At 37.2% G+C, this 21,255-nt stretch overlaps 1 protein-coding gene across 2 annotated transcripts; it reads right to left on the bottom strand.

Moving 5' to 3' along the window:
- Positions 1-1,606: 1,606 nt before the first annotated feature.
- On the bottom strand, positions 1,607-4,999 carry LOC109239831 (serine/threonine-protein kinase HT1-like). 2 transcript variants are annotated; one of them, XM_019406423.1, is made up of 5 exons: positions 4,816-4,999; positions 4,484-4,547; positions 3,283-4,230; positions 2,606-3,061; positions 1,607-2,287 (listed from the first exon to the last, which is right to left on the bottom strand). In XM_019406423.1, the coding sequence occupies exons 3-5, from the start codon at positions 4,039-4,041 to the stop codon at positions 1,991-1,993; spliced, it is 1,512 nt and encodes a 503-aa protein (XP_019261968.1). In that variant the 5' UTR covers positions 4,042-4,230; positions 4,484-4,547; positions 4,816-4,999; the 3' UTR covers positions 1,607-1,990. The 2 variants fall into 2 exon arrangements, with proteins under 2 accessions (XP_019261968.1, XP_019261967.1); XM_019406422.1 differs by having other exon boundaries at positions 3,283-4,547.
- Between the last annotated feature and the right edge of the window lie 16,256 nt (positions 5,000-21,255).

The raw sequence follows: 21,255 nt of genomic DNA, 5'->3' as shown, positions 1-21,255 counted from the left end.
GTAATTATACAATTCATAATAGAACAACACATATAAGTAAAGCTTGATAAGATCTGGGTGGGTTGGGCTATGACCCAAATTTTAGCCCATCTTGACCCAGCCCATCTTAGCCCAAGTAACTTTTGGGCGGGTCAATTATGGACTCAACCCATTTTGACCCGCCCAAAATCGGCCTAACGCGCTCATTTGATACATCTAATCTTTAAAATGTTGCATAGACTTGGAAATGTTATGGAGAAATCTTCTCAATTATTGTAGTAGGTGTTGGACAAAAGGAAGGACCACTTCTCTTTAAGTCTTCCATAACCTCTCAGAGCTTCCATTCACATGAACCACAATATCAAACATATCCAGAATAGGTAACATGTGAAACTCCAAAGTAACACACAAAACATAAATTTCACTGTCAAAAGGAATCACAATGCATCTTTACAGATTCTAATCACATTACAAGTATCACGGATACCATGCAAACGATGGTTCATTGAACGTTACAAAACCACTCGATGCAGCCACTGGTTTTTGATATAATCTCTATCCAAGATTCATGCACACATACAAAACCTAACTAGTTGTCTTTCCTTTCGTTATTCAAATAAAAAGGAAATGAATTACGACGTTTCCAGGAACCAGTCGATACATGTATAACATGCAAGTGCAACAATAGTAAAGTTCAGTACCCACTTTGTGGTCCTTATAGCAATATGGGTAATAAATGAGAAGATATTTAATTTCCATTCAAGAGGTAATGGAGTAGATGGGCTTACATACCTATCTCTTGATACCAAGAGAAAGAAAACCAAGTCTCTGCAAGTTGATGCAGCAAGTAGCAAGTGAATTAATCACATCATCTTCTTTCCTGTAAAACGTACGGAACCATTGGCCCAGCTATCTTTTCTGACCTGCACCCTGCAAAGGAAAACTCAGCCAAAACATGAAGGATGAAAGAGGGTGTTAACTTGCTTTCATTCTAATGTACTTTGGCCTAGTTGGAAACAAATGTTAAATGAAAACAATTGAACAGATAATGCAATGCACCTTAGCAACCTATCATCTTCACATATGTTTTCCCTTTAAGGTCCAACGTTAATCGTGTGCACCCAAGGGGAAAACTATAAAGATTCCAATAGACCCTACCTCTATCTTGTGAGTATAGAGAGGTTGTTTCCAATAGACCCTCGGCTATTCATTCAAGAAAATCTGCATACATATATTGAGTGACTAAGTAAACTAATGCTGACCAATCAGCTCCTCCAAATAAAAGATCCATGTTAAATCCAATGTTGATAAATGCTACCAGTTTTTACATTCAGATGAGCACTGTATTATGTTTCAGTTAATATTACCCAACACGACAAATGCAAAATAAGGATACAGAAACATACATCTACAATTAACAATATGCATTAGTCATGTCACCAACAATCAGCAGCAGGGGGGTGTAGGTGCCAAGCTTCAACAAACTACATATCCAAAAATCAAAAACCTTATCGTCGACCAAAATATAACCCCAAACAGCAAGCAGGCAATGCAATTTAAGGAAACTTAAACAAGCAACATTATGCTTGCAATACAGGCAGCTGAAAGCTTCAGTAAACCCACTATATAATTATTAGCAAAGGTCGTCTTGTCTTGAGAAATATATAATATACGACTTTAAAAAAGGTTTAGAATTTATTGCATTCAGCTCAACCTAGCCTTACAGATGGCACTTGCATCCAAAATGTGATGATCATATTTTGTGCACCTATCATGTAAAATTACAAAGGCTATACCAAGCCTTACAGATGGCACTTGCATTCAAGATCTGATGATCATACTTTGTTTAGCTATCATATAAAATTACAGAGGCCACCCAATGCAAACCTACAACCTAAACATTCACATTCGCTTAATGGCGGGGCAGAGATATACAGCAGTATGTAACCCAAAAGCAGTTTAATTACACAACGACCTGGTAAAACCACAAATGTCAGATCATCCAGAAAATTCAAGCGAACTTGGGTTTCGGCATTGGCATTGATGAAGCAGCTTGATGTAACGAAGCATTTTGATGTACAGGACCAAGCTTTTGGATCCAATGATGAAGCCCTTTCTTGTGATCTTGCAACATTGACTTTTCCACAAGATTCAGAGTTCCGTCATGAGCAACTGATGACTCGAACTGCTCCAGTACCTTCACAATCTGCCAAAACTCAGGCCTCTTTTCTGGCTGCAGAGCCCAACACAGTTCAATCAAAGCTTTCATGGCTGGAGGGCAATCCCCAGGAATAGATGGTCGCATATTCTGAAGGCCAAAAAGACAAGTACTTTTAGGATTACATATAACCCTAATTCGCAGAATATGAAGAGGCATCAAAAAAGAAGATTTTTGCTGGGAGGGACGGAGGATGCCCGAGAGGTATGTGGGTTGTTATTACGTCAAATGTTCAGCCATGCAGAGGTCAAAGTTATTTGCACCAACAAGTTCTTTGGGAAGGAAATAAAGCGTTTAGTGAATGATACTTTACCATTCAATGATAATTGATTATAAAGTTCAAAATAACAAATATTACAAGAGTGCCAGAAATAGATGAATAAGAAAACACCGAAATTTGGAGCGTACCTTGTTTACGACGGCAAAAGCAGCCTGTACTGGTGTCATATCTTCATAAGGAACGGTTCCAGCCACCATTTCCCATAGAATGAGTCCAAAGCCATACACATCAACCTTCCGGCCATATGATTTTCTCTTAATCATCTCTGGTGCCATCCAACGGTAAGTACCTGGATCATCAGCCAGGAGATCACAGTATGCCTCCTCACAAGCAATTCCAAAATCAGCAATTTTCAGGTGAAATTCCTCATTGATAAGTATATTCTCTGGTTTGAGGTCCCGGTGAATAATGTCTTGTGAGTGAATATATTCCATTCCACGAGCAATATCCATGGCAAGTGCTATCAATTTGCCCAAGGTTAGGGATTTATGTTCAAGCTTATGCAGGTATGCTCTCAAAGAACCCTCCGATAGATACTCAGTAACAACACAAAAGACCGGTGGTTGTTTGCATGCACCTACGAACTGCAAGGGGTTATATGAACCAAATCACAAAGACGTTTTATAAGAAAACAAGTTACCACAATTGCTCTATTTCTAAAATTCGAGACTACAGATATAGAGGCAAATGATGGAATGAAATTTTTTTGGCAAGATAATCAGACACAGTTAAATAGATGCGCCAGCAGAGTTGCAGGTACATAAAAGAAATGAACCAGATAAAAAATATAACTCTATTGTACTACCTTGATAACATTTGGATGGTGGAGACGAGACAAGAGAGTAACTTCTCTAATAAACTGATTCTCCAATCGAGTTGCTAAAGCTCCAATTTCGTCATCATCTGTTATTCTAATAATTTTCACCGCGACAGCTTCATCCTTGTATTTCCCATGGTAAAGCTGACTGTGCGCACCGTGTGCAAATCTTAGCCCAAGAAACAGCTTAGAAAGATCAATTGTATACTCATCTGCTGTTTCTACAGAACTGACCCTACCACCACCATGATCAAAGTACCTACTCCATGCTGAATCCTTCCGGCTCTTTGATTTATCATGGAACTTCATTGATGTGAAATGCCGAAGGGGACTTGTATTTGCTGGAGATCTTGAACCAGGAGACCTTAACATAGGCGACTTTGTTCCGCGGGAATCTTTGTGAAACGACTTGCTCACAATTTTCTTCTCATGTTCCTTCCTTTGTGGATGTGGTGTTGAGAATCTCTTCTGACTAGATCGAGCTTCCTTAAAGGTATCGGAAATTGCTGTTTCTGGATGAGGTGATTCAGTCCTCTGTTTGTTTGTAGTTGGGTTGCGCTGAAGTCGCGCAACGGTTGGCTCAGGTCTTGGATTAGGAGAAGCAGTTCCAGGTCTAGTTTTTGCACCAGCAATTCTTCCTGACTGAATAGTAAAAGGAATAGAGGCCAATCTTGCAGAATCCAACCTATGACAAACTGTATGAGAAAACTTTGTTCTCCTAATCCAAGAATTAACCTCTTCATCCATTTTCTTCAATCAGCCTAGAACACTTGATAACCAGTAAAAAATCTGTTCTTTTCCTCCTCCTTTAGCTCAGAAGAAGTTTCAAATTCAAGAATTCCCTTCAAATCCCCCAAGAATTTTGCCAAGTTTTCTACTGACAATTTCTTCAAGTCCATCAAAGGGTGGTAGTAAATCAAGAAATCAAACTCCAACCTTCAAATACAGTGTAAAAATCCTTCATACCCCATGTGCAGATAAACCATAAACGATCAATCACCTTAAAAACAACCTTTTCAACACCACAACTAAAGCTGGAAAAATCCCAATATCTCTATCAACTAAGCCAAATATCAAAACTTTTTAACCTCTAATAAACAATAGTTATCGGCAAATAATACCATCAAATTTGTAGGCCTACAAAATGTTACTTTCATACCCATCATCAGACAAAAAACCAAACTATTACCTCAAAAAGCAAAACAACCCCTCTTCAGCTCCAAAGTCAAACACCCACCATCTTCTTTCAAAACCTGGAAGATCCCACACACAAATTAAAAAATATAAATACATAAGTTTTAAAAAGAAAAAGCCAAATGAAATAACATTAAAAAAACATAAATAATTGGCTTAAAGATAAAGAAATACAACATCATGATAAACCCCATTAACCCACCAACTCAGCTAATCATTCCGCCAAATACAAATCACAAATCGATAAACTAATCAAGAAATATAATAAAGAATAAAAAACACCCATTTCCATTAACAAAAACAAGATCCGTGTACCAACACACTTACCCAAAGGGTATTTTTCTTGATTTTTCCAAAAAAATAACTCACAAACTCTTTGTATTCTTTCTTCTTCTTTTTCACTTCTCTCTCTCTCTCTCCTCTCTCTTAAGCCATTATTAAATGTAAGAGAGGAAAGAGAGAAGAAAAAATCAAAAACTCCATTTAAAACTAGTATCCTTATTCATATAAACTAGACTAGGGGGTTGTATCTAAATTAAAATACGTACAAAGTTATACGTGAGGTGCTTTATGTGGACCAATTGTTGCACGTTGATGATTCATGTGGACCCGGTTTCGTTGCTGACTACAAAAAATTGGGCTATTTTAGTGGGCCCTAGGAGTTTGTGTGGGTGGTGGAAAGTGGGGCCCATTAGAAGATAGTCAATAAAAGACAGAGAGAGAGATATATATTACTAGTTATATATCAAAGGGAATAAAGCAATTTAATTGGGAAGAATACAAGGTCCCTATCAGAGAATTGAGGTACGGAATAAAGGAAAACTCAGATTTTTAATTTTTTCGTTTTGGCTTTGTTATTTTTAATACTTTGATATGGTTAAATGGTACGGTTGTCACGGATATGGAGGATTGTGGTTGGGTGAGTGGACAGTAAATTCATACTTATTCCGAGGGGTTCATAAAAATCTGAAAAATCGAACCAAACTGAAAACCAAACCAAACTGACCAAAAACACCGATACTTTTTGGTTTGGTTTGGTTTTGGTTTTGAATTTTAAAAATCGATCAAATTTGGTTTGGTCTTGGTTTTAATCAAAAAAAACCGAACCAAACCGACTATAGGAGTAGCTATTTCAAATTTATTATTACACCTATATATATGTATTTCAAAAATTTAATGGTAAATGTTAATAGTTTACACTTTTAGTATAGTTATGTAATTTACATTCTATTTTGATTGGTAGTTTTCTTTTGTTAAGTGTAAGAATCCATTTCGTGTTAAAAATAATATATTTTTAATTGAGTCCTTAAATTATTCATCCCTATTTGATTCAATTATCATCAATATATCTTGGTAAATAATAGATTCTCAAAGGGAAATTGATTTGATAGTGTTACGTTGAAAATATGGTCTCCGGAATATGTGTTTGGTAGTGTATATCTTATATTTAAGAAAAAACCGACAAATAACCGAAAAAACCGAAAAACCGACAAAACCCGGCATAAACCGAATCGAGAAAAAACCGACTTAATTGGTTTGGTTTGGTTCTAAAATTTGAAAAACCGACTTACTTGATTTGGTTTCTTTTTAGGGAAAAACCGATCCAAACCGAACCATGAACACCCCTACTTATTCCTCTATACATTTAGGTCACACAATTATTATATATATATATATATATATATATATATATATATATATATATATAGCTTTCAAATATGTATATTTTATCAAAGACCTTAAAGAAATTATGTGTAAAATTACATCAAATAATAAATAGTATAATTCTCATACTCTATATTTTGCCACATAACATAAAAGAGAGAATATATAATTTCTTCCTTTTTCTGAAAAAGTAACAATTTTGATCATAGAGTAAATTTTGTATTCTAATTTGATCATTCAATTATTCAAAATAAGCATATATGTACGTTCGAATAAAGAGAATATATATTATCTTATAATTAAAGCTAATGGAGATAATTGATGCATTATCAATAAATAAAAATATAAAAATAAAAAGAAGAGGATAAGATCAAGTCCTTCCAAATGAAGTGAATCGGTACATGTAATAATGTAAATGAGCTTAATATAGAAAAAATATGAAACTAATAATGACAGTCAATAATATTTTAGTTAATAATTAGTGGTACTTATAAGTTATAAGTTATATTTTCGGGTTCACTTTTAGTTGTCAAGTATTCTAAAAATAAATTTTTATCTTTATTTGTCACTTTCGCATATTAAGAGAAAAATAATTTATTTTTTCTGTTTTATTCTTAGCATTAGTTACTCATTTCAAGTCATTTTCCAAATCTATTAAAACTATACGTCAATTAATATGAATAACATGGTATATTATGCACTTTATTTATTATTTCTTAAGGGACGCACAAAATCAATAGTTCACAAGTAAAAGTAAATGGAGGGAGCAAGAGTCATTCATATAATTTATCTGAGTTTGTAGCAAGAGTTTCATATAATTTATCTGAGTTTGATCTTTACCATTTTTTTCTCTCTTTCATGTCCCTATTTATACTAGAAAAGTCAAAGAGAAAAATGAGAGTGACAGGAGGATGGGGAGGGGGAAGATTTATTAGCAACTTCATATGAGAATCTTAGTGGGCGTTTGGACATAAGAATTGTAAAATTACAAAATACGGGGGGAAATATTTTTAAGTGAAAATAGTACTAGAGTTGTGTCACGACCCATTTTCTGAATTAGTCGGGACCGGCATTCGATCACTAAACATGACCGAGCGAACCATCTCTACTTATCAACTCTATTATAACTCCAAACTTTATATGCAACAAGGCAATACTCTAACCAATTACTTTTGATTAATTTAAATATTTAAATAAATCAACTCCAAAACTTTATTCGTAGTAACTACTGAATTACTGCTAAGTTATTATCAAAAATATCTGAATCTTAACCCAACGACTATGTCTATGAAGCCTCTACTGATAAACTGACGCACTGCTCAGGACATGAGATTTCCTGGCCAGTTCTCTAAGTAAACAAAGAAATAACTAAATAAAGATGACTCAAAGGAATACTCCACGAACAAAAGCGAAACTCACCAATAACACTGGAAGAGAAGGAAGTCCTAACTCGTAGCCTGCTCGCCTACAAAACCGGTTCTTACGTTGTACCGCAGACCAACGTAGGTTCCCAAAAGAGAACGTCAGTACCATCCATTGTACTCAGTGAGTCTCAACGACAGGGGACGAAACTTTAATAACATATATATTACGAGCAAAGATTCTAAATGCATGTAAAACATAAAGCTTATAAGAACAATTCTAAAATAATTGCATAATAGCAGTTTATGAATATTATAAAAGAAATTCTTTTCTTTTTCTTTCTTATAAAAAAATACTTCACTTTATACTTAGGGAATTTCAACTATCCTGACTTAATTCTATCTCAGTCACCGTGTGATCGGCACGGGTTCGATCCCAACCTGATCGAATACGCCCAATCCACGAGGTGCCACTCGCTTCATGGTTCTTAGCGCTCATGTATCATACCTTAGCATGGCTAAGTAAATTCTCAGCAACGAGACCCTCGGCTCGTGTGCTCCCTACTGTGGCACAAGTAGTTTCAGGAAGTCACGCCTTGGTCGGGACCCTCGGCTTGGACGATGACCCCTTCTCAGAATAAAGGATACTCCCAAAAATCTTTTCTTTCTAAAACTTCTCCTTGTGACCTTTCAAGTCTAAATCTTTTCTTTATAGAACATCATGTACATGCTCATGCTGATATCCTTGAATGTAAAGCATGACATAAGAATGAAATAAACATGTAAAAGTATTTCTACAAATTCTTTCTTCTTCATAAATTTTCAACATGAATATAGCATATAAGAATAACACAAAAATCTGAAAATTTAAGCATATATATCATAATAAATCATCTAAACTTTTGCTAGAACAATTCTAAGTTAATAGGTACTCACTCGCTCGAATTAAGTAAATATAAACTCTTTTAAGCAATTCATCAAACACCTTGTATGGTTGCTTTTGTGAGTTAAACCACTTTAGTAAAGCGTTATATCAACTCACCTCAAAACTTCTCGAGCCAATACGTAGGCCCCAGACCAATTGACACCAGTCAAATAATCGATTTTACAGCAACCAGTGCGTTTTAATCAATTTTAAAGTTTCACGCTTAAACATAGAATTTACTGTTGATATAGAGGAAGAAGGGAATTAACTATTCAATTATTGCCTATTACCACTGTAGGATAGTTGACAATAGGGAAATTTACATACCTGAGTTCAAGAATTAGTGATTGGTAAAAAACCCTAGAATTTTATTTTGTTGTCTGCGTAAAGAATAGTGTTCTGTTTCTTGTGCGTATAACTATGTCGCTTCTTTCTTTGGACGTTTTTTTTACGTCCAGCCTTAAAGTCGCTTCTTTCTTTGGACGTTTTTTTGCGTCCCGCTACTGCTTTAAGGCCTTAAGCCTTCCCTTTTCTTCAATAGCCCTTTATGGGCTTTAGTCCCTTTTCCTTTTTTTTTTGGTGGTTTTAACTTAACTAATAATTAATGATATCCACCTTTAATAATTAAAAGTATTAAAGTTATTAATATTCCCCTAATTGTATATCCAACTATTTATAAATAGAAAAGTAACTCAAAAATCAATCACAGGGGTTTAAATCCATAGTAGAAGTATATTTTTAAGATAAAAAAAATTAAATTCTATATTTAACGTATCTTGAAACTTTTATAAATTTGAGGAGTGTTACAAGCTTCCCTCCTTAAAAACATTCGTCCTCGAATGTTGCTAGGGCCTTATTCTTAAGCTAACAATCATTTCTTAGGTCCTTGAACCTCTTTAAGTTTTCTTAGCACTAATCACTCTTGCAAGGGACTCAAAATTTTGGCTAACTCCCTAAAATTTTAAAAATTTCGGCAGAGTTTCCCTTGTAAATTTGACTATCCAAAAACAATTCCTGTCACAAATACCACAAATACACCAACAACAACCATATACATCATAACAGGCCATTCTTAGACACCATATACAGCTCATAAATTAATTACTCACACTCTGGCAAGGAGGTACCACAATAACCAACAAGAATCTAAAGCACAACACTTTAGCAAAAGTAAATCACTTTAAGGAGTTAAATGTACTATGGCAAGGCACTAAATTATTAAATAACTAAATATACTCTAACAAAAACTAAATTACTTCAACAACTAAGTATAATCTAGCAAGGACATAAACACATGCTAACTTGTATTTAATAAATAAAATACAAATGCCAATCCAAACCTAGGTTTGCATACCTTTTTCCTCAAATAAATATGGATATTTCTTCCTCATATCTTCCTCGACCTCCCACGTAGCCTCTTTTGAATCATGATTACTCCACAAAACTTTTACCGATGCTATATCTTTTGTTCTTAACTTTCTTACTTGCCTATCGAGAATTTCTATAGGTACCTCTTCATAAGTCAAGCCTTCTTTAATTTCTATGGTATCGGCAGGTATTATATGCGACTCGTCATGAATGTACTTCCTAAGCATAGACACATGAAAGACAGGATGAACAGAGGAAAACTCAACGGGCAACGCTAGCTCATAAGCCACGTTTTCCTTCTTTTCTATAATCTCATAAGGTCCAATAAATCTATGACTAAGTTTCCCCTTCTTACCAAACCTCATAACTCCTTTCATTGGTGAAACTTTCAAAAATACCTTGTCACCAACCATGAACTCTATGTCACGATGCCTCTTGTCAGAATAGGACTTTTGACGACTCTGAGTCGCTTTCAATCTTTCTCTGATTAGCTGGACTTTCTCTAAGGCCTCACAAACAAACTCTGGACCAATCAACGGCACCTCTGCTGGTTCAAACCAACCCACTGGAGACCTACATCTTCGCCCATACAACGCTTCATAAGGAGCCATACCAATGCTAGCATGATAGCTGTTATTGTAAGCAAATTCTATAAGTGGCAAGTGATCATCCCAATAACCTCCAAAATCTATAACACACGCACGCAACATATCTTCGAGAGTCTAAATGGTCCTTTCTTCCTGACTATCGGTCTGTGGATGGAAAACGGTGCTCAAATTGACCTTGCTACCTAATCTTTTCTGAAATGCTTGCCAAAAATGCGTTGTGAACTGAGGGCCTCTGTCAGATATGATTGAAACTGGAGTACCATGCAATCGGACTATTTCTTTGATGTACAACTACGCATACTGCTCTGCGGAATCTGTCGTCTTTACTGGTAGAAAATGTGCGGACTTTGTCAGTCGGTCTATAATAACCCAAATTGACTCATGTTTATGGTATGTGCGAGGTAAACCTACTACGAAATCCATATTAATCATCTCCCATTTCCACTGTGGTATTTCTATATCTTGAGCTAGGCCACCAGGCCTCTGATCTGCTACTTGCTTCTTCATGCCTTTCCACCAATACAACTCTTTCAAGTCCAGATACATTTTGGTAGCACCTGGGTGGATAGAGTACCTCGAGCTGTGAGCTTCTTCCATTATGGCCTTCCTTAGACCATCTACATCAGGCACACATAACCGATCATTCAACTTCAAAACTCCGTCACTTCCTAGAGTGAAAGCAGTGCTTTCTTTGTTTCTAACTCCTTCTTTTAACTTCACTAAGTACGGATCTTCGTCTTGCTTAGCCTTAACATGCGCAACTAAAGAGGATTGCGCTAAGGCATAAGCAGCTATACCTCCTTCTTCGGTCTCATCCAGTCTAATTCCATCATTTGCTAGTTTTTGAATTTCTCGACCCAAAGTTCGCCTTTGCACTGCAAGGTGGGCCAAGACACCCATTGACTTCCTACTAAGTGTATCTGCTACCACATTAGCTTTGCCGGGGTGATAAAGGATATTGATGTCATAATCTTTCAATAGCTCGAGCCACCTTCTCTGTCTCAAATTTAATTCTTTTTGCTTGAAAATGTACCGGAGGCTTTTGTGATCTGTAAACACTTCAGAATGCTTGCCATAAATGTAGTGTCGCCATATCTTTAATGCAAACACCACTGCTGCAAGTTCCAAGTCGTGTGTGGGATAGTTCTTTTCATGATTCTTTAACTGCCTGGAAGCATAAGCAATAACTTTTCCATTTTGCATAAGAACACAACCAATACCAACTCTGGAGGCATCACAATACACTGTGAACCCACCCGAACCTGTCGGCAAGGTTAATACAGATGCAGTGGTCAACCTCTTCTTTAACTCTTGAAAACTCTGCTCACAAGCTTCTGACCACTGGAACTTAACTGCTTTCTGAATCAACTTAGTTAATGGAGCTGCTAGTGAGGAAAACCCCTCTACAAACCTTCTATAGTAGCCAGCTAACCCCAAGAAACTCCTAATTTCGGTTGGCGTTGTCGGCCTAGGCCAGTTCTTGACTGCTTCTGTCTTCTGAGGGTCTACTTTTATGCCTTCACTAGATACCACGTGCCCTAAGAATGCCACTGACTGCAACCAGAACTCACATTTTGAAAATTTGGCATAAAGCTCATTCTTCTTCAAGGTCTGCAAGGCTATTCTGAGGTGTTCGACATGCTCATCCTTGCTCNATACAGCCTGATCAGTGTGTCACAACTGTATGACAGAGGTAAACTTGTAGCATTCACCTCTACTAAATGCTTTGTGATTAACCTTACACCACTGACAAGATTGTTTTGCAGGGAAAAAGAGTTAACAATATTTACATCGTAGATTTGTCTACTCTTTCAGAAAATGAACTCACCTGCCTAAGTGTGTTAGATAATGATCCCCTCATGTGGCACAAAAGACTTGGTCATGCTAGTCTGAATCAGCTAAACAAATTAGTCTCTAAGGACTTGGTGATAGGGCTACCTAACATCAAGTTCAAGGAAGACAAAGTTTGTGAGGCCTGTGCAAGGGGGAAGCAGGTAAGATCATCCTTCAAAAGCAAGAAAATGGTAAGCACAACCAAGACGTTGGAACTGGTCCATATGGATCTCTGTGGTCCAATGAGAACCTTGAGTAGAGGTGGAAAGAAATATGTAATGGTACTTGTTGATGATTATTCTAGATTTACCTGGGTACTATTTTAACATCTAAAGATGAAGCATTTGACATGTTTACTGCTTTTGTTAGAAAAACTCAGAAACAACTAGGTAATCAACTCACATCCATTAGGTCTGATCATGGAACTGAATTTGAAAATGCTAAGTTTGCTGAATTCTGTGATGAGCATGGTATAGATCATAACTTCTCTGCCCCTAGGACTCCTCAACAAAATGGTGTAGTTGAAAGAAAGAACATGACTCTTGAAGACATGGCTAGGACTATGCTTCTTTCTAGTAAACTGCCCCACAGCTTCTGGGCAGAGGCTGTAAACACTGCATGTTACATTATCAATAGATGCATGACTAGACCTCTTGTAGAGAAGACTTCCTATGAGTTACTTAAAGGGAGAAAACCAAATATATCCCATCTTAGGGCATTTGGATGTAAGTGCTTTGTGCACAATAATGGAAAAGACTCCCTAGGTAAGTTTGATCCCAGAAGTGATGAGGGAGTATTCTTGGGATATTCTTCACATAGCAAAGCATATAAAATGTTCAATAAAAGAACTTTGTGTGTAGAAGAAAGTGTGCATGTAGTGTTTGATGAAACTAACATTCCTTCTGAGAGACAGGAACATGAAGATGAAGCCATTGGACTGGTAAAGGAATTGACTGAAGTCCCAGCACAAGTTAAAGTGGCACCAAAAGAATGAACATATGATGGAACAAGTTCTTCCATTTAGGGCAACCTGACAGGGGGAACTGATCAAAGAGGAATTGAAACTAATCCCCTAGAAGAACCTGTTCATGACCCTGTTCCTCAGCAACAGAACATAGGAGAAACATCTAGCAGAAATCAGTTGGTTGTGAAACCTCACAAGTATCAAAGTTCTCATCCTATTGAGAACATAGTCACTGATTCAACATCTGGAGTCAAAACCAGATCACAATTAAAGAACCTGTGTGCTTTTGATGCTTTCCTATCTCTTATTGAACCTAAAAATATTATTGAGGCTTTGCAGGATGCAAATTGGGTGAATGCAATTCAAGATGAACTCAATCAGTTTGAGAGAAGTCAAGTATGGCATCTTGTTCCAAGACCCAAGGACAGATCAGTTATTGGCACAAAATGGGTCTTCAGAAACAAACTTGATGAAGATGGATCAGTTACAAGAAACAAGGCAAGACTGGTGGTCCAAGGTTACAGCCAAGAGGAGGGTATAGATTATGATGATACTTTTGCTCCAGTTGCAAGACTAGAGGCAATAAGACTCCTCATAGCCTTTGCAGCACGCATGGAATTCACTCTCCATCAAATAGATGTCAAAAGTGCCTTCCCGAATGGTTACCTGAAAGAAGAAGTGTTTGTGAAATAACCTCCAGGGTTTGAGAGCAAGGAATGTCCTGAGCATGTTTACAAATTAGACAAGGCTCTCTATGGACTCAAGCAGGCTCCTAGAGGATGGTATGAACGACTGTCCACATTTCTGCTTGAACATGGCTACAAAAGAGGTAAAATTGATAGTACACTATTCTTAAGGGAAAAAGGTAAGGATCTCCTTGTGGTACAAATATATGTTGATGACATAATCTTTGGGGCCACCACTGATAAACTATGACATAATCTTTGGGGCCACCACTGATAAACTAAGTAAGGATTTTGCAAAATTAAAGGGGAGTGAGTTTGAAATGAGTATGATGGGTGAGCTTAACTTTTTCTTAGGCTTACAGATCAAACAAACCCCAAATGGAACCATGATCCATCAACAGAAGTATGCAAAAGAGCTGATCAAAAAGTTTAAAATGGATGAACCAAAGGAAATAGACACCCCCATTGCAATTGCCACTAAATTAGACATTGATGAACCTGGTTCATCAGTTGATCAGAAGTTGTATAGGGGTATGATTGGTTCACTCTTGTATCTTACTGCAAGCAGACCTGGCATCATTTTCAGTGTAGGGCTTTGTGCTCGCTTTCAGGCTAATCCAAAGGAGTCTCACTTGACTGCTGTCAAGAGAATACTAAGATATCTGAAAGGCACCACTGATCTGTGTCTTTGGTATCCCAAAGGTAGTAATTTCAATCTAGTAGGATATGCTAATGCTGATTATGCAGGTTTCCTTGTGGATAGGAACAACACCTCAGGTATGGCTCACTTTCTTGGTTCATGTCTTGTATCATGGGCCACTAAAAAGCAAAATTCAGTGGCCTTATCCAGTGCTGAGGCTGAGTATGTTGCTGCTGCCTCTTGTTGTGCTCAATTGCTATGGATGTTAGACACCACTTCTTGAGAGATAACTATGAGAAAGGATTGATCTCTATAGAATTTTGTGCTACTGATAAATAAATTGCTGACATCTTCACTAAAGCATTGAGTAGAGAAAACTTTGAGAGGAACAGGTTGGAATTAGGGATGATTAAGATCACCTAATAGGTCCAGCTCAGAATGTACAATGAAAAAAAAGGGAAAAATGAAAAAAAAAATTTGGCTAGGAATTCTGAACTTGTGTAAATATCTAGATTAAATCTTACTCAGCTTCATACTTTAATTAGTGTACTCCTGTAACATGTGTTAATATGACTCACTGATCTCTTACAAAATTTTCTCTATTATGGCATTTGAGGCATGTTTAAGAGAGTTCTAAATGAAGAGCCTGGTTCATCAGTATGGATTCATATGAAAGCTAAGGTATGTTTTCTATACTCTGCACAATTAGAAAGATTAATATTTCAATCATGAGAAGTCCTATAATTGTTCAATTCCTAGAAAATTCTATCCGTTAGCATTGAACCAGTTCCGTTTGCCTAGAACTCTAAACCGAAAATTTTGCCTAAAATCTAGGGAAGATAAACCGATCATTCCAAATCAGAAATTTCAGGTTGATTAGACCTCTAATTGACCATTGTTAAAAAGCTGTCATTACCTATTAAATGTAGGGGTGTGCATTCGATTTATCAATTCGATTTTGACCTTTATCGATAATTACTTATCGATTATCGATTTGTACATATGCTTATCGTTATCGTTTCAATAAGGTTTCGATTTTGATTTATCGATTTTTGGGGCTTATCGATTCGGTTATCGATTACACCAATAAGAAAGTTTGCGGGATTCCACGGAAAGTATATCACTATAAACACGCCTATCTAATATGGACCAAAAGAAGCTAAAATAAGACGAACACCGTTTATAACATAAAAATTGTGTCAACAAGCACATGCAACAAAACTAAAGTAAGGGATAAAATGTATTCCACCAACACTCCAACGGTATAATAAAAAAAATATATCATCACGGCTAATTCTATTTTTCATTAATTTGAACTTCATTCCCTTGAGCTTTAAATATGATCATTCCTTAAATGTGGTAGATGAAATAATAGGGTTAGGGACTTAGGGTAAAGGAAAGGGAATTATAGAATAAGGGCAAAAAACAAAATTAATTTTTTTTTAGTATTTCTTATCGGTTTATCGATAAAACGATAAACCGAAGAGGACAAAATCGAAATCGAAATCGATAAGAAAAATTTTGAAATCGAAATCGTAATCGATAAATCGATAAACCGATATCAATAAACCGATAACAAATAATCGATTCGATTTATCGATAAACCGATTCGAATGCACACCCCTAATTAAATGTGTATTTCTCTTTAAATACACATCACCTCCCCTGCCATCTTAATAATTTCAAACCATCAAAAATGCTTCTTCACCCTCACTTGCCTTCTTCTTTAGAACTCTAATTCCCAAATTCTCTCAAGAAACCAACGATCATGTCTAACCCATAAGACAATCCTGGAACTCCTCCACCAATATCTCCCTCAAATTCATCCTCAATTACTCCACCCAGTGCATCTCCAAAACCTAGACTACGAAGGGTGAAAATTCTTTCTCGAAAGACTGTAGTGTCCGGGGCTCTGAGGAAGGCATTAAATGAGAGGTTGAAAGCAAGCCCAGCTCAAAACTCCGACTCCAATTTTGATTCTGGATCCTATCAATCCGCTACTGAGGGAGATGGACATGGGTCTTCTGATTCTGAAAAGACTCAAGAATCCCCTTCTAAGGTAGGTTCATCTGTGACTGAAAACCTAGAGACTAGGTTTGTTCTGGTTGGACCCATTAGGGATGTTGAATTGCCTGAGAAACAAAGGAGTGGAGGTAAAAATAATTTTGAAAAAGAAAAAGAGAGAGGGGGTGCATGTGGTGAAGAGAGGGGAATTGGGAAAGGAGTAGTGCCTGCTATCTGTGGGGTTGAACAAAAAGGGGTAGAAGAGAGTGGCATGAAGTCAGGGGGAAGTGGTTCTGGGGAAGCTGCTGAGGGGTTGGTTCATCTGAGCACACAAAGAGATGAACTTGTTTCATCTGCTGAAGAAACCCTAGCAGACCTGCTGAAAAAGGTTGGGGCAAGCTATGACCCAAAGAAACGCAGAACTCCCACAACAAAAACCCCAAATGTTCCTAAGCCTTCTAAGAAAAGAAAAGCTTCATCCCTAACACCTACTGCCTCTTCATTGCCAAAGGGTAGAGCCACAAGAAGCAGGGTGAAACAGAGTGAAGCTAAGCTACAAAGGACTTTAGCTGAAAGTAAGAAAAAGAAAATGGATAAAGGAAAGGGAAAGATTGCAGAATCCTCAGAGGTTGTTGAGGAAGAGGAGATGGAACTGGTCCATCAAGAAAGGGGTACATTAGTGGAGGTTCCTACACCCAAGCCCAAAAAGCCCAAGACTTCCTCCAAGAAGTCTTCTTCTGTGTTTGAGGTTGTCGAACCTACACTAGCCAAGAGGACAAGATCTGCTGTGAAAAACAAACAATCAAAATTTCTAAAGATGATGACTGGAGTGGGGAAGAAGAAGAAGAAAATGATTCTGAGAAGGAACAGGACAAGCTTGCCATGTTTGGCAAAAGAAAGATTTTAAAGGGTAGACTACTGAAAGACCTGGTGGAACCAGGAATGGTGAGATTGATGGATTCTTTAGGTGCTTAGAGATGGAAGGACATGGTCCTTCAGAAGGATGGTAGGCTAGCCAGAAATGAGCTAATTGAATTTATGGCAAATGTTGTGGTTAAGGAGGGCATTGTTAGTAGCCTGGTGAAAGGAGTCCAAGTGCAGTTTGATGCAAAGACACTGGGAGAGATCCTGGACATACCCTCTGAAGGATTTGATGACTATAAAAGGCAAAGGTGGCCATGCCTGGACTCCCTCCCTACTGCTCTTGAGATCACCAGGAGGTTTTGTGATTCAGAAGATGTGAATAAGCCAGGGCTGTGCAGAAAAGTGAAATGAGGCCTGAGCACAAGGTCTTGCTTGAATTTGTCAACAAGTGTTTATTGCCCAGACAGGAGAGAAGGCACACTGCTAATTACATGGATCTAGTTCTTATGGAGTGACCGGAGAGAGGAAATCAAATCAACTGGCCTGCCTTCATTATCAAGCTACTAGACAGGGTCATAAATGTCTCCAAGGCTCATGCTACTCCATATGGCTTTATACTAACCACAGTTCTGGATAGGCTAAATGTGCCTCTAAAGAAATGGGAAATGGCCTCGAGTAAGGAACACTTTGGCATCAATACTCTTCTTGCTTGTGACTATCCAGTCAATGCCATCCCAAATGAACCTGGTTCATCCCAGAAGACACCCATCAACAGCAAAGTTAGGGCTCTGGTTCAGGAATGTGCAGTCAAGGATGCTGAAATAGCTAGGCTCAAGGCTCGTGTGGTTGAAGTGGAATCTGAGAGAGATGGTCTCAGAACTAAGCTTGCCAAAGAAAAGGAGAAGAATGATGGAATTCTTTAGAACATGCTGAATCTTCTCCAAACTCAAACCCAACCCTCTAGTTCCTCCAAGCCTTAGGACTCCTAACTTTTGTCTCTTGAATTTGTCTAGTACCTCAGTGACCAGATTAGGGATTTTCTATCTTTTTGATTTTGCTCATGGTTTGGATGTTTTTCTTTCTTTTTGTGGATTGTAGGTGGCAACATATCTCTGTCAATGATAACTAGTGTCTTGCTCTTGTTCAATGATTAATCTGTCCTTGATAGCTTAAATATGTTTGCTTGATTACTGATGATTGCACCATGATTTCACTTGCAGTTGCCCCAGTGGCCATGAGTACTTATTAAAATCTGGGAATCACACTTTGTATGCACCTTTTCGATGATGCCAAAAGGGGGAAGAGAGATTGTGCTTTACACATTCTGAAATAAGTGATATTTATAACCTAATTAACCTGGTCCTTGATGATAAGTGAATTTTTCTAAGTTTAGTATTGATGGTTAAGCCGAGTTCTTACAGGTTCCAAATTAGTAAAAAACACAAAGTTTGTCATCATCAAAAAGGGGGAATTTGTTGGCCCAAGAACATGTGAAGTTTTGAAGATTGACAAAAGAACTCAGTCATGGACCAGGTCCATCTTGTGAAGCACAGTCATGATCAATCTATACATGTGAGAGGCACGTGAAGGAGATAAGTCCTACTGATCAAGCAGCAATATCTCCTGATCTGATCGAAAAGGTTGCATATTAGATAAGGAGAGAAAGTCTCCTTATATGAAGAGAACACAATCTAAGATGAAGATAGTGTTAGAGTTTGAGATCATCATGAACTCTTCTACGATAGAAGAGCAGCAATTGAGTCCCAATCAAACTCATATTACTAACCTATTAAATGTCAGTGTTGTTCTCTTTTACAGGTAATGCACATACGCAGAAGTTAAACTAAATTGAGAGCAAAAGAGCAAGGCGATTTTGCAAGCAATTTATGTGTGATTTGAGTGTGCACTCCTGAAGCTACTTGAACGAGATAGAAGAACCAGTTACATGTGTCTATCTTTTATTCTAGTTCAATTGTAGTAGGTGGTTTAAAGTTGTACCTTTCAGCTTTCATAGGAGCAATTGTATTAGGTACCTAGAGTGTTCAAGTTATAGCTAACTTGAAGTTGTCGCAACAGTTGAGGCTGTGTGCCACAACAGGATTAGAGTTAATCCTTAGGTTTAAAAAGAGTTTTTGTAAATTCTGTTTTGGCTCGGTGATTTTAGAGGAAGTTTGGGAAAATCCTACTGAGTAGTATGTCGTGGTTTTTTCACCTTTAGAGCCAGGTGTTTTCCACGTAAAAATATCTGTGTTCTTTATTTTCAGTATTTATTATTCCGCCAATAGTAGTAGTTGGAGCACCTAGAAGAACCAGGTTCTTCGATAGTTCAGTTAAGCGAAAATTGGGTACCACACAAATCACCCCCCTCTTGTGTGGTATTGATGCTTAAAACATCAGGCGCGCTTTATACCCATAAACAAGACTCTACTAACACGGCTTCATAGACCCTAGGACTCCATAAACCTGACGCTCTGATACCAAGTTTGTCATTACCCATTTTCTGAACAAGCCGGAACCGGCACTCGATCACTAAACATGACCGAGCGAACCATCTCTGCTTATGAAATCTATTATAACTCCAAACTTTATATGTAATAAGGCAATATTCTAACCAATTACTTTTGATTAATTTAAATATTTAAATAAATCAACCTAAAACTTTATCCGTAGTAACTACTGAATACTTCTAAGTTATTATCAAAAATATCTGAATCTTAACCCAACGACTATGTCTATGAAGCCTCTACTGATAAACTAACGCACTGCTCAGGACATGAGATTTCCTGGCCAGTTCTTTAAGTAAACAAAGAAATAACTAAATAAAGGTGACTTAAAAGGAATACTCCACGAACAAAAGCGGAGCTCACCAATAACACTGGAAGAGAAGAAAGTCCTAACCCGTAGCCTGCTCGCCTGCAAAACCGGTTCTTACGTTGTACCGCAGACCAACATAGGTTTCCAAAAGAGAATGTCAGTACCATCCATTGAACTCAGTGAGTCTCAAAGACAGGGGACGAATCTTTAATAACATATATATTACGAGCAAATATTCTAAATGCATGTAAAACATAAAGCTTATAAGAACAATTCTAAAATAATTGCATAATAGCAGTTTATGAATATTCTAAAAGAAATTCTTTTCTTTTTCTTATAAAAAAAATACTTCACTTTATACTTTGGGAGTTCCAACTATACTGACTTAATTCTATCTCAGTCACCGTGTGATCGACAAGAGTTCGATCCCAACCTGATCGAATAGGCCCAATCCACGAGGTGCAACTCGCTTCATGGTTCTCAGCGCTCATGTATCATACCTTAGCATGGCTAAATAAATTCTCAGCAACGAGACGCTCGGCTCGTGTGCTCCCTACTTTGGCACAAGTAGTTTCAGGAAGTCAACGCCTTGGTCAGGACCCTCGGCCTGGACGATGACCCCTTCTCAGAATAAGGATACTCCCAAAAATCTTTTCTTTCTAAAACTTCTCCTTGTGACCTTTCAAGTCTAAATCTTTTCTTTATAGAACATCATGTACATGCTCGTGCTGATATCCTTAAAAGTAAAGCATGACATAAGAATGAAATAAACATGTAAAAGTATTTCTAAAAATTCTTTCTTCTTCATAAATTTCAACATGAAAATAGCATATAAGAATAACACAAAAATCTAAAAATTTAAGCACATATATCATAATAAATCATCTAAACTTTTGCTAGAACAATTCTAAGTCTCACTCGCTCCAATTAAGTAAATATAAACTCTTTTAAGCAATTCATCAAACACCTTGTATGCGTGCTTTTGTGAGTTAAACCACTTTAGTAAAGCGTTATATCAACTCACCTCAAAACTTC

This window comes from Nicotiana attenuata, unplaced genomic scaffold, assembly GCF_001879085.1.
Source record: "Nicotiana attenuata strain UT unplaced genomic scaffold, NIATTr2, whole genome shotgun sequence".
Classification (NCBI taxonomy): domain Eukaryota; kingdom Viridiplantae; phylum Streptophyta; class Magnoliopsida; order Solanales; family Solanaceae; genus Nicotiana; species Nicotiana attenuata.
The sequence above is the reverse complement of the archived record's forward strand: the minus strand, read 5'-3'. Positions and strand labels throughout refer to the sequence as shown.

Excerpts from the sequence above, each read along its gene's own strand:
- LOC109239831 (XM_019406422.1), bottom strand. The coding sequence starts at position 4,041 with ATGGATGAAGAGGTTAATTCTTGGATTAGGAGAACAAAGTTTTCTCAT. Across the intron at positions 3,062-3,282 it reads ACCATCCAAATGTTATCAAG|TTCGTAGGTGCATGCAAACA; the intron begins GTAGTACAATAG and ends AACCCCTTGCAG. Across the intron at positions 2,288-2,605 it reads CTTTTGCCGTCGTAAACAAG|AATATGCGACCATCTATTCC; the intron begins GTACGCTCCAAA and ends TTTGGCCTTCAG.